At 36.1% G+C, this 13,665-nt stretch overlaps 1 protein-coding gene across 3 annotated transcripts in view; it reads left to right on the forward strand.

The window, feature by feature from the left end:
* The window catches only part of Ssh2 (slingshot protein phosphatase 2), a 288,998-nt gene that overhangs the window by 75,528 nt on the left and 199,805 nt on the right, over positions 1-13,665 (forward strand). Inside the window, exon 2 of one of the 3 annotated variants that reach the window (XM_004635378.2) lies at positions 2,163-2,243. The exons of the other annotated variants lie outside the window; for them this stretch is intronic. Coding sequence (XP_004635435.1) covers positions 2,163-2,243 — 81 coding nt within the window. The remainder of the gene's footprint in view (positions 1-2,162; positions 2,244-13,665) is intronic. 3 annotated transcript variants of the gene reach the window in all.

A 13,665-nucleotide genomic window follows, 5' to 3' on the forward strand; every position in this document is an offset into this window, starting at 1 on the left:
AAAAAAAAAAAAGAAGTGAGACATTTATAATTTCATTTAAGCAAAATTCTCCTAGAATGTAATAAGCTTTAAAGGGGAATTTTAACCCATATGTGTAAGCCTTTTGTATGTAGGAGGGAGATTGTTATAGCAATATTTGTTTTTAATATTGGAAGTAACAGTTGTATTAACAGTAGTAGCTAAGTAATAAGAAGTGCTTTTCTTATGTTATCACTACTATAATCTTTCCAGCAGTCTTATTAGATAGAAGCTATTGCTGTACCTATTTCTGTGGATGGGGAAATTGAACTCAGAGAAATTAAGGGATTTAATTTCAAAATTATGAGGTTCAAAGCCATGTGGCTAGTGACAGAACCAGCATATATAATCAATTTAGTTTAAGATGTAGGGTTGGTAGCTGGATCTGGTGGCACACCCCTGTAATCCCAGCACTTGGGAGGGTGAGGCAAGAGAATCACTGTGAATTCAAGGCCAACCTGGACTAATAAAATGAATTCAAAGCCAGCCTGAACTGCATAATGAAATCTTATCTCAAAAAAAAAAAAAAAAAATCCAGGTGTGGTGGCACAAACCTATAGTCCCAGCACTTGGGCACCTGCAAGCACAAAGATCATTAAGAGTTTCAAGCCAGTCTAGCACACAAAGTGAGCTCAAGGCCAGCCTGAACTGCATGGCAAGGCCTGTCTCAAAAAGAGCCCCACCCCCCCCATTAACTGTTTGGATTATTTCTGATTGTTTTCTAAAAGAGGAAGAGAAAGATATAATGGCCAATGAGACTTGATTCTCAGCAGAAAAATCAAAAGTAGATAAAAGATCAGAGTAGAAAAAGAAGTAAAAAAGCAAACCAGGAACAAGTAGTTAAAAAAAAAAAAAAAGTAACTGTAAGATTATGCCAGGCATGGAGGTGCATCCCTATAATTCTAGCACTCTAGAGCTTCAAAAAAAAAAAGTAACTGTGAACTTTACTTCTTTTATTCAAGTTTATTTGCACTTAAGGAGATGAAGTGTTCCTGCAGGTTAAATAGAGCCTTGCTTTGAAAAATAAAGTAGGTAGCAAGTAGTATAGCCACAGTAGTTATATATGACTTCAGTTTCTTTCACTGACTGTAAAAAACTTGGTGACATATGCAGATTCTTCGGTATTCTACCTGAGGATAATTCAGTTTCTAGCAATTGTTACTCAAACAGCAAACATTTGAATGGACTCTAATGGATTAGGATTGTATCTTTTTCTGTCCTCTTTTTGTGTTGTTAGTCATATGAAAAACACTCTTATGTTACCAGCTAATTGTTTCACTCTTTTCTGTCATTCTTCTTATCTATCTTCTAGACAGATTTTGAAACAGAGATTTGAGAATGGAAGAAAAGGTTTTAAATTGTTTTCTGGCATCTGGCAGGGGATGTGGGTAAGGCATGTCTTTTGGCTCTTATAAATACTTGTAAGCAGAGTTCTAATCAGATTAGGCTAGTTGTTTGATCCCCTAAGTAGGCCCTGTTGCATTCAAAAGCCTATCTCTAAGCAATCACATCAAATATAGAGTTCACACACACACACACACACACACACACACACACACAAAATATATATATATATATAATATATAACATACATCAATGTATACATATATCAGGGAAAGAGAAACTTGTATAAATACTTCGGTACTAAATTTATTGAGGCATCATGAGATTAATACAAATTACTTTTGGTGTCTACAAATATGAGGGGTGGAGTGGTGACCATTAGCTTCCATACATTTATTGGTATGATGAACTGCTGAAGTATGTATACAATTTTTTAAAATATTTTTTGTATACAGTTTTTTGACAGACTCTTTTTCTTTTCAAGGGAAGATAATTGAATTTGAGCCTATATCTACTCTAGGCAGAGTTCATATTGTGAAGGGTTAGCACTATCCTTACAGAAGAAAAATAAAGTAAAAAGACAGCCCATTGCTTGGAAACCACAGAAAACGCTTCAGCTAATATTTTTCTCAATTCATTTTCTAATCACCTAGTCACTTTGTTGGCTGTATTCTCTCCAAAATAGCTGTCACTAATAAGAATGTAGCTTCTTGCCTAGGAGCTAACACTTAGTGATTTCAGCTGGTATTTCTCTTTATATTTATATCTTGATCTTTGAAATGATCTTGTTTGTATTACAGAGCTCTCATTTGGATGACAGTGAATCAGCAGCGATACTTTGCTGTGAATGTGAAGAATCAGAAATCTTTAGTGATTTCAAAGTACGTAGGTATATAGTTTTATAAAGATTTTCATGACTCATATAAAAGATTTTTTGGGGAAGTGGCAAATTTGGCTTTTTTTTTTTTTTTTTTTTTTGTATTTTAGGGAAAGGTCTGCAGGGTGTTCAGGGTCTTACTACTAGGTCAGACTCATAGTGATCCTCCTATTTACAGCCTCCCAAGAGCTGGGATTTACAGGCTTACACCACCATGCCCAGTCTCAGTTGCTGTCTCAGTGTGCCCTGGGGGTGGGGCCTGCATGGCAGGCCTGGGGATTGAACCCCCAGCCCCTGTGCCTGCTTGCAGGTGCTTTAATCCGCTGAGCTATTTGGCCACCCTGCTATAAATTTTGTTTATCCCATCTAACCTTTAGCATAGTTTTCTAGGAATCAGAATGAACATAGAAAATAATTTTAAGATCCGGGGAAATAGCTCGGTGGCCTAGGCACCTGCCTGGCAAACACAAGGACCCACGTTTGATCCCTGGTACTGCATGCTGTGCAGGCCATGGAATCCCAGCACATGAACCACAGAAATCAGGCATGGTGGCACACCTCTGTAATCCCAGTGCTGGGGAGGCCGAGATGGAAGGATGACTACAAGTCTGAGCTGTGTAGCAAGACCCTGTACCAAATAAATAAATAAATAAATAAATAAATAAATAAATAAATAAATAAATTTTTGAAAAAAGAATTTTAAATGATTTATTTTTATAGATATTACAGTGAGTGGTGAAATTAGTCCAGAGAGTCTCAGTATATCCTGAGATCTAACTAAATTTTCCCTTTTCAGTAGCTTTTTCTTTTTCCTTAAAAGGATATTCAAACGTCTTGGAGTGAAGGGAAGAGCAGTGGGTAGGGAAATTGAATGAACTCTGTAACTGTCAATTATATATATTTTCTTTGAGCCAAAAAAGAAAGATAGAAGAAATCTGAGCAATTCTGGGCTACAAGAATGCAGACCTAGTCCCAATTACTGTACATTTATGACAATTAGAAACAAATAGGCCCAGGTTTCTTCACTCTGCTTCTCCTTTCAATCCAGATGTCTAATTTACACTTTTATCTTTTTGCTTACCCCTAAATCTAAATTAAAGTCTGAGATGATGATACCTTGGTTTTAATTGTACTGATCTTTACTATGCAGCCTATGGAGATTTGGAATGACACATTCCAAATGCAGATTTGAAATGAGGAAAGATTTTATACCAGCATAGTGTTGGACTGTCTTACCCTTAGGAGACTAGGATGGCGTGGTAATTTTCCCTCCATTTATATGAGCAGCTCAAGATGGTTTGTATCAAATTGAAGCTTATAAACATGGCAACCCTTTTTCTCATTTGGAGATTTGTTCCATGTCTTGCTGTATAGTGAGTCCTACTTAACAAATTCTATAAAGCAGAGTTAACATGCCTTATGTAAGCTGAATTGCAAAACTTTTTTAACTGTCTAGCTCATTTGATTTTTCTCCCCCAGGATTTTACTGGACTTGATCTTTTCCAACACATTGTTGAGTTTCCCTACTGAAAAATCTGTCAAAGTAGGCTGTACCTCTCATGTATGTTACCATAGTATTGCCTGGCCTTTGGCTGTACTTTATCTTCATGGCACAATTTTAGAACTTTAACATATTATACTGACCAACCTGGTTATACTTCATTCCATGTTGATGAAGCATCAGGAATGGCATGAATTCAGTTATGACTCACTAAAAGCTGAGTTGTGCTCATGTCCCTAATATTTGAAAACATTAACTGATGAATCCACATGAACACTCCTTTGTCATCAACATTTAGCAGATGACAAACAATGTGTGTGAAGGTTATATATTTTTCCCAATGTTGAATGATAAGAAGGGTGAGTGCCAACATCACATATCACCTGACAGCTATGAGTGAGCTCATTAACAGACAGCAGCATCATTGATGGAATATGTACCAGTCCCTTTATATAATATCCTACAAGATTTATTTGTCAAATCTGTAACGGCATTCTGTGAATTTGACTGGCTCATTGTTTTGGCTGATTTTGTTTTGAAGAGACCAGTGCATAAGAATATACATAAAAATATTTTTATTAAGTTGGACACATAGGGAAAGGGCAACTCTAGTTTTAATGGTTTTTCTGCCTTAGCAAGAATTAGTTAGGTATATGTACTTAGAAATTATTCTTGATTGCATTATTGCCAGAACTTTCATTTGAGTCATATTTGTTGGTTTTTTCTTCTCCAAAAGGCAAGAATGGTTAAATGAATTTGACTGACTCTTTGAAGGTTTTAGATCTTCCTGTTTTGCTTCCTCAGGGAATATTTCCCATCCCCCTTCCCACCCTTCAGATCTCGGTACTTCCTTTCCCATGTGAAAGGGAATGAAGAGCTGACTCCACTGACTACTCAGACTCCAGGACCAGAAAATTGTTAGAAGCAGCTACTTGTTTCTCTGCTGTACACAAGGCTGTTGGAGAGAATGATTGTCTGCTTCAGAGCAGAGTGACAGTGTGACTGGAAAAAGTCACAGAAGATACGGGCCGTAGCTGCAGAAATTTAATGTTAACTCCAGATAAAAAAGAATGTCAGTAGTGACTAGAGCAGAGTATGGTGGGAATAGCTGTAGTAGCCACTCACACTCTTGAGAGTCCTAAGGTTCCTCTCTATTGTCCTACATATGCAGCCTAAAAAGAGATAAAGCTCCAGAGAAGCTGGGATTACAATCTTTATAATCAGGGGGCTCAGTCAGGAAGAAGTGGATTGATTATCATTATAGAACTGTTTCTTCCTCAGCCTGGTGGTCAGGAAAATACTTGCTATATTAGTTTATTTCCCAAGAATAAAATATTTAAAAATTTTTCTCATTTCCTATTTTCTGTCTACTGCCCCTACCCAGCCATATAGAAGAGTTTATCATACTGTTTTCATGTTCTGTTTCATTTTTGCTTGCCCTCATTTATTATGTTCTTGTAGGGATGCATTTTCCCTCTGTACAATCAGAAAAGCTTTTGTTTGAATGAAAGGAAGCGATGTTAACCTTTCATATTTTTTAAGAAAGGAAAAAGAAAAGGTCAAGCTTTCAAATCAAACGTGGAGAAGACAAAGAGAGAAAACTTAAAATGTAAGAATTACTTGATTTGCGCTAGGGATGTAGCTCAATGAGCCGTAGAGTGCTTGCTTGGCATGTGCAAGGCCCTGGTTTTTTTTTTAAAAGAAAAAAAATTAGTTTGTAATTTTTTATTTATCTGTTTTGGTTGTTCTGAGGATGGAGCCCAAGAATTATCATGCTAGGCAAACACTCTACCACTGGGCCGCATCCCTTTCTAGGTGAGGACATGGTCTCAGAATATGGCAATATCCATTCATTTATCCATTTATGGTACTAGGGGCTGAACCCATGGCCTTCTCATTGAGCTACATCCCCAACCCTTTTTTAAAATTTTGAGAATAGGTCTAAGTTGCTAAATTGACCAGGCTGGACGCAATCCTTTTTGAGCCTCTCAGAATTCTGGATTGCAGGCTGAAACAACTGCACCAAGCTAACAGTACAGTACTCTGGTTTCCCTTCAGATTGTATAAATCTTTCATCTTTTACTAACAATACTGTACATTTAGAGGTCAGCTTCTATGAGATTTTTTACATGGAGTCATTTTGTGGGAATAGATTTGAAGAGAGAAATATTAACCTAAAAGCAAGTTCAAGGTAAAGTCAGGGCAAAGGGTATAGCTCAGCAGCACAGTGCCTGCCTGCCTGCCTGCCTGCCTGCAAACAAAAAACAAAGAAATAAGATTCACAAACAAATCAATCAATCAATCAATAAGACAAACATCATATCTGTATGACAGTAAAATGAAGAGTTTAAGAATTTTTAAAAAATTATTAGCTTCGGGGCCAGTGAGCTAGTTCAGCAGACTATAGCGCCTGCTTAGTCAAGCTAAGGCAAGTGCTGGGACTGTTGTTGGATCCCTGGCACTACATGCCACACCAGCCCCTCCCCCACAGGCTGCCTGAGCTGGACACAGAGTCTGGGCGTAGTGTACACTTACAGTCCCTGCACTGGGGAGGCTGAGCTGCATGGTAAGACCCTATAACAACCAAATACATTTTTTAAAAAAATTATCATTTATCTTCAAGGCCTGTTGTGGAACAGCCAATTTTTATGGATAAAAGATGGAAGAGAATTTATTCTCCAGTTGTCTTCCAAACATCTTGGTTTTGTTTTTTTTGTTTTTCCCTTTGGAGGTAGTCTGATTCAAATTATTATACTGGTAGGAAACCTCTTGTACCATTAAACTTACTTTACTTGTTTCCAGGATAAAATGTAAAAAAATCACAGTTGGCTGTTTATTCCAGAATAATTATTATGATTTTTCTTTTATTTTTAAAGATCTTACCCTTTTGAGTGACATTTGAGGGGTGAAAGTTGTAGTAATCTTAGATACAAAGCTCATGTTCCAAATTACCTTAACTCGGTGGTTCTTAGTGTGGCTGCACATTAGAATCACTTGGTCTTTTACAAAATAAGCACAAGATAAACTGAACCCCACTTCAGTTAAATCAGGAACTCTGTGAGTAGGATGCACATACTGTTGGTTTTTTAAAATGTCCCCATGATTATTCTAATGTGAATCTGAATCAAGATTTAGAACCACTGGTTTAATTCTAGCTACACTAATCTTTACACCTTCAAATAAGAAGACCAGTCTGCGGTATTATAACATCTTTCTCCTAACAGCAGATGAAACTTGAAAGGAACTAGAATATTAAGAAACTGTGTATTTGATTACTCAAGAACCATTCATATAACCTCTATTCAGTAAAATTTCTTGACCAGGCTTTCATTAAAAGAGAAGCAACTTTGAGTGGTAAAAACAGCAGGATGGGGATTTTAGTGACTTTGTGAGACCTTATCTCAAAAGGAGCATGGGTTGGGGAGCTTAGTATGAATTCCCTGGATTTAATTCCCAGTGTAGCACTACTTTTTAAAAAAGGGGATATTTGCTTATATTACTGACCCAAACCCATTTAGATGAAGAGTTAATTTTTCCATATCTCATGGAAGGATATGAAGATTTATATTTCCTGTATTAACATTACTAATGAGCTCAAGAAAATAACACTTTTATGTTAGTTTTATTAAAATAAAATATACAAAAAGAAAAGTGCATTTATTTTGCAGTTTATTATGAATTAATGAATTTTTACAAACTGATGCTTTCACAAACTATGTAGCTTGAACCTAGATCAAGAAATGGATTATACCACTTACCCCAACCAATTCCCCCTTATTCCAGCCCCCTTTTCTATGTGTTCTCACCAGTACTCTCCCAGCCATCACCCCCACATACACACTTTCCTGTATTTCATACAATATAGTTTTGGGGGTTGTTTGTTTGTTTGTTTGTTTGTATTTTTTAGGGAAGGGTGGACAGGGTGTTCAGGGTCTCACTAGATCAGACTTGTAGTGATTCTCCTGTTTACAGCCTCCCAAGAGCTGGGATTACAAGTACATACCACCACACTCAGTCTCAGTTGCTGTCTCAGTGGGGCAGGCCCGGCACGGGTTGAACCCCTGGCCCCTGTGCCTGCTTGCAGGCTCTTTAATCTGCTGAGCTATTTGTCCGCGCACCCCCCCCCATACAATATAGTTTTTATGTGGGCATGAAGAACTTCTCTGACTTCCCAAAGTCAGGGCTCAGAATCATGCAAGTAGTTAAAGAGCTTAAGTTCAAGGTTCAGACTGCCTAGGTCAGAATTACACCTCTAACACTTACTGGCTGTATGAATCCACTACCTTAAATCTCACACACTCATCTGTAAAATAGGGATAAATTGTGGCTGGGGATATAGCTCAGTAGAGCGTAAGGGCCTGAGTTCAATCCCTAGTTCTGAAAAAAAAAAAAGGGAGGGGGGATAAACCACTTCTTCTCAAGAGTTGTTTTGTGAAATAAATAATTGATATTAATCACTAGAGATTTACTAGTAAATTAACTGCATTGAGTAAATGGCAGGAGTAGATATAGGATTCTCTTGTGTTACCATCTCTTCAATAGAGTAAGAATAGAGTCAGCCACTGTGTCTGTGTACACAATTAATACTTAAGGTCTAGATGAGAGGAAGTAGAAAATAATGATTATCTGACCATCTTACCTTTTATTTATCATCTCTAATTTGACTTGTGGTATAACTAACATGTGGAAACTTCTGAAATGCCTATTGAAAGGCAAAAAAAGTTCTTACACATCTTTATATTCTCAACAGCTCCTCACAGAGTAATCTACAAATTGTACATAATTAATGCTATCGCTAAACACATCTAAAAATTAATCTCGGGCACCATGGTTTCCTGTGCTGGATTTGTATCTGAGCCCTCTTGTGACCAGAATAACATTTTTGGGACATCTGGCATTGGAGAATGCAAAATGTAGCAGTGGAACAACTATAAGAAAAAAAAAGGAGTTATGGTCTAATTTGAAAAATAAACCAAATAAAAGCTTCAGCTATATTTTTCTTACTTCCATAATCTGAAGCAAGACTAACTGAGGCATAGTTGCCACTTATTTTGGTTTGAAAGAGCAAGGAAAATAACAATTGGCAGGACTCATAGGTTTTTCTACCAGTAAAATTTTACAGACTTTTTAAGATTATAATTTAAGGGAAAAATTACCCTTCAGAAGAAGTGAGATAAAAGAAGACAACTTACTATGTGACAGAAATTGTGCTCACTGCTTCTCTACAATTTTGTATTGAATCTAAGTCTCTGAGTTACTTTCAGTAGTTCCTACAGGTAAAGAACCATTCTTGCCTAAAATGTGTGACCACAGTTAATAGAGTTAAATTTGTTTGACATTGCAAGCTTGAGCTCTTAAACTTTTGCTGAATTGCTTTTGCCCTGGAATGGAATATTATTATTATGGTGCTAGGAGGTCAAGGTCATAAGGATTTTGGTTTTCAACTTTGACTTAAAATTTTTTCAAAACTACATAAACTTAAGTCTCACCTTACAAGGTTTCACTCACTAGGTTTTGGATAAGACACATCATCTTTATTCTTTACAAAGGTCTCTAGATGATAGTGCAGCCAGAGTTGAGCACAGTACAGTAGTGGCAGCACTTTAAATTATTAGAAATTCATCATGGAGGAGTTATAAAATTATACATTTGGAAGTATCTGAAGACTGAACTTAGATTATTATAAATGTTATTGGTGAAGTATAGGAGGGAGATAGGTTAATAAATAAAGTTCATATTTCAGGAGATAAGGTGGTATATGTTACTGAAAATTGACACATCACTGAAGTATTTTATAGTCAAATTAATTCTGCACTCTTTTTGTGAATTTTTAGAGTGCTGCCATTACTGTATTCAAGCATAGTCTTTCTCAACCTTATTTGATCTCAGATGTCCAATTTCTCAAATGACATAAGGGAATTGTAAATTTAATCTTCATCTTGATTGAGGCTGTCTTTTAAATCACTCATAGTGCCTTTTGTATATTTTCTCATAAGATGCTTTGACAGTAGGAAAGTAGTAGTAATTCTTCGTCTTGCTCTACAGTTAGGTAAATTGAGTTACAAAGCCCATGACTTACTGAGAATGGCAGTATACTTTGTGTAGTTGAAATAATGGTTAACGTTTTTTGAGCACTAACCAAAGCCTTGTCTTATTTGTTTTACTTTTAAAATCTCAAATTGTGTTTCTGACATTGGTAGTGTTATTTATCCCTGTTTTAGAAGTGAGAAAAACTGAGCTTATTTATTCTACAATTATTTGTGTTTACCGTAAGGCGGGGTACCATTTTAGGCAATGATGAATTAAGAAAACTCTCCCCTAGTGGAATTCATAGTCTACTGGAAAAGACAGATAATAATAAAACAAATAAGTATGCAATTATAAGAAACTATTATGAAAATAAAAATAGTGAAATAGTGATAAAGACTAGCAAGCCAAAATAGCCATTTATGTAAGGTCTTATCAAGAAGGGGATCTCTAACATGGTGATATTTTAATTCATTATAGTTACAGGATTTGCTTAGGGTCATACATCTAGCAAGTGGTCATATTCAAGCTTTATTGCCAAGGCTATGCTCACCATGATATACTGCCTTTCAGACATGTGCTTAGATCCATTCCAAGCTGTGACCTTTCTTACTTTTGATATCAGTGATTATACCATGATACTATACCAGATTTTTATAAGGAGTATCATAAAATTTATAAACCTTAAAGTTGTAAGAAGATAATTCTTTCAAAAGAACCCTGTCTCTGAAAATGCTTCCTTAAAGAATAGGAAACAGGAGAAGAAAAGTACAGAAAGAGCTAAAAACTGTAAAAGAATTTCAGCAAATAATAACTCTTGTCTTCACTTTGGTAGCGCATATAATAATAATAGCACCAAAGTAGCTGATAATCTGCTATAACTGCACTGAGTACATTTGCATGGGCAAATGTTTTCCTGACATGCATGAACTGGGACTGCAAGTTCCAGTTTGGCATAGCATCTCATTTCCTGGCCTTTTTTGAACTTATCTTGCTGGGTCTGATGAAGGAGCCAGGCATAATTCTGCTCATGGAAGAAGCTAACTAAGAAGTATTAGATGATGACTAAAATCTCCAGGTGTTTGGAAACAATGCAGAGAGAGAAACTCTCCCCTTGGGAATGGACAGTAAAATAAAGCCTTGAGTTTAAACACTGCAGTTTCTTTTGACTCCGGCAGAATGCTTGGCCAATTTACTTTTTTAGGGCTTTCTAACAGAATATTTCTGATTGCTGCTTGCTCAAGAAACAGTCTGCCTACATACATTTTTACTCCAAGGATAGCAACAATTTTAGGTTGGTCAGATTCTGTACAAGTATGCTGCAGGTATTCTCACTGTGGATTATGAGTCCAACTGCTTGGATTTGAATAATGCTTTGTAAATTTTGGTTTTGAAAGAATTCATGTAATATGTGTGTATGCATATATACAGATATATATCATATATACATGTATGTGTATTTATTTATTTATTTGGTGGTTATATTGATGAACATCCTAATCTGATAGTTTAGTCAAAAATCATAATAGTGTTTAAATCCTTTGGCCTAGAAATCTAATTCTTAAAATGTTTTCCTAAAGACATTATTTTAAATATATATATATATATATATATAATATTATATTTTTAATGAACATGTTTAATAATGGAGGAGGGTATAGTTAACATAAAGTATGGTAATATTAATTCAATGAAACAAAGTGGAAACTATACAAACTTTATAGTTTCATGAAAATTAAAAATGAAATTTTGAGTAAAAGGAGTAAATAGAGGCTCAAAACTCAGAGTAACTAGCTAAGCCACAGGAATCCAGGCATTGAGCCTATTTCCCTGAACCACAGGACCAGAAACAGGTACAAAAATGCTTAGGATCCTGGGTAACTAGCTTAGCCAAGTGCCTGGCCCATTGCCCTACATGAAGTGAAACAACTGGAACCTGGAAATTTACCTGTCCAGAGGAACACAGCATAAATCCACTCTAACAAGGCAAAACGTTTTGCATACAAACTGCCAATTTACAGTTTTTTATCTTATATATCTATTGTCTCAGCTCCTATAGTCTAAAATACAAAAAACCAATAGTTATCAAATTTGCTCAATTTCTACTTTTTGCTCGATGTTATTATTACATGTTCTTCCTTGGATAGCAATATTGAGAAGTGCTGGAGTAAGAACCTCACCACAGCCATACACCTAAAGTCAGAGGACAATGTCAAACGGAAACCAACATCCCACTCTCAATTAATTGGGAAGGCAGGATCTTGGGACAGATACAAACCAAGAATCTCTAACACAGAGAAGATATCCCTGAAGAACAGACTCTTCCTAGAGTGACCTTGATAGTAGTGATACAGCTACCTACTATCCAAATTTCACAATGACTATAACAAATCAAAATAAAAAATTCTTTCTGAAATAGAAAATGAAAAGGAGCAAAATGCAATCTCAGGCTCCCAGCCCACCCAGAACAAGTCCAATAGACATCAGCATAAAAGAAATTGGAAGTCAGACAACTGAAATCTCTGAAATGATTGCCACTGAAGTGAAGAAACAACAGTAGATGGGTATAGAGGAAATCAGATCAGAAATTGTCCCTGAGGTAAAAAAAAAAGAAAAAAAGAAATGATAACCATAAAGAAAGAATTGCTGAGCATATCTAAAGAAGACATTGATTAAAAAAAATAGAGAAGCTTAAAAGAATGATTGAAACCTTAAATGAAAAATATAGGAAAGAAATAGAATGCATGAAACAGATTCAAAGAAATATTCAGGAAATTAAAAATTTCATTAAAAGTTGGTAAAACCATTTGACTGAAATTAAAGATAGACTTTCAGACCTTGAACACGTTGCATCCAGCAACCAAGAAAGGAAAGATCTCTTAAAAGAGATCAAAGAAGATTTCTGAAAATGGAGAGATGAGACAGGCAAGATAGCTCAGCTTACTACAGCACCTGCTTAGGCAAACAGGCAAACACAGGAACTGAGGTTCAATCCCTAGTACCACATGCCATGCAGTCCCCGCACCCAGGATGGAGTAAGCTACAGAGTCTAGGCATAGTGGTGTAGCAGTGTAGCCTGTAATCCCAGCATTGGGGAGACTGAAAACAGCAGGATCACTATGAGTCTGAGCTGTATAGGGAGGCCCTGTAACAACCAAATACATTTAAAAGTAATAATAATAATAATAATAATAAAGAAATGGAAAGATATTCCTTGCTACTAAATAGGAAGAATCAACATTGTGAAAACGGCTATACTCCCAAAACTGCTATACAGGTTTAATTCAATCCCTACCAAAACACCATCAACGTACCTCACAGATCTAGAGAAAACATTCTTAAAATTTATTTGGAGCCAGAAAAGACCTAGAGTAACAAAGGCAATCTTGGGCAACAAAGGCAAGGCAGGTAGCATTACAATACCTGACTTGAAGTTATATTACAAAGCTACTGTGATAAAATCAGTATGTTACTTGCAGAAAAAAAAGACCCAAGGATCAGTGGAACAGATTAGAAGATGCAGACACAACTACAAACATACTCAGCCACCTTATCTTTGACAAAGGGGCAAAACATATTCACTGAAAGAAAGATAGCCTCTTTAACAAATGATGCTGAAAAAGCTGGCTTTCCATATGTTGAAACCTAAAACATGATCAAGGTCTGTGACCACGCACTAAACAAAAGTCAAAAGGAATTAAACATTAAAACAGAAACACTGAATCTACTGGAAGAGAAAGTAAATGGATATCTTGAACACATAGAGATAGAGAGTCCATGAACAAAAACCAAACTGCACGGGAAATACTTCAAAGAATCAACAACTAGGAGCTCGTCTTACTGAAAAGTTTTTGTACGTCTAAAGAAATTACCAACAGAGTGAAAAGAAAACCCACAA

The sequence above is a fragment of the Octodon degus genome, unplaced genomic scaffold (genome assembly GCF_000260255.1).
Source record: "Octodon degus isolate 3935 unplaced genomic scaffold, OctDeg1.0 scaffold00072, whole genome shotgun sequence".
In the NCBI taxonomy this organism is placed as follows: Eukaryota; Metazoa; Chordata; class Mammalia; order Rodentia; family Octodontidae; genus Octodon; species Octodon degus.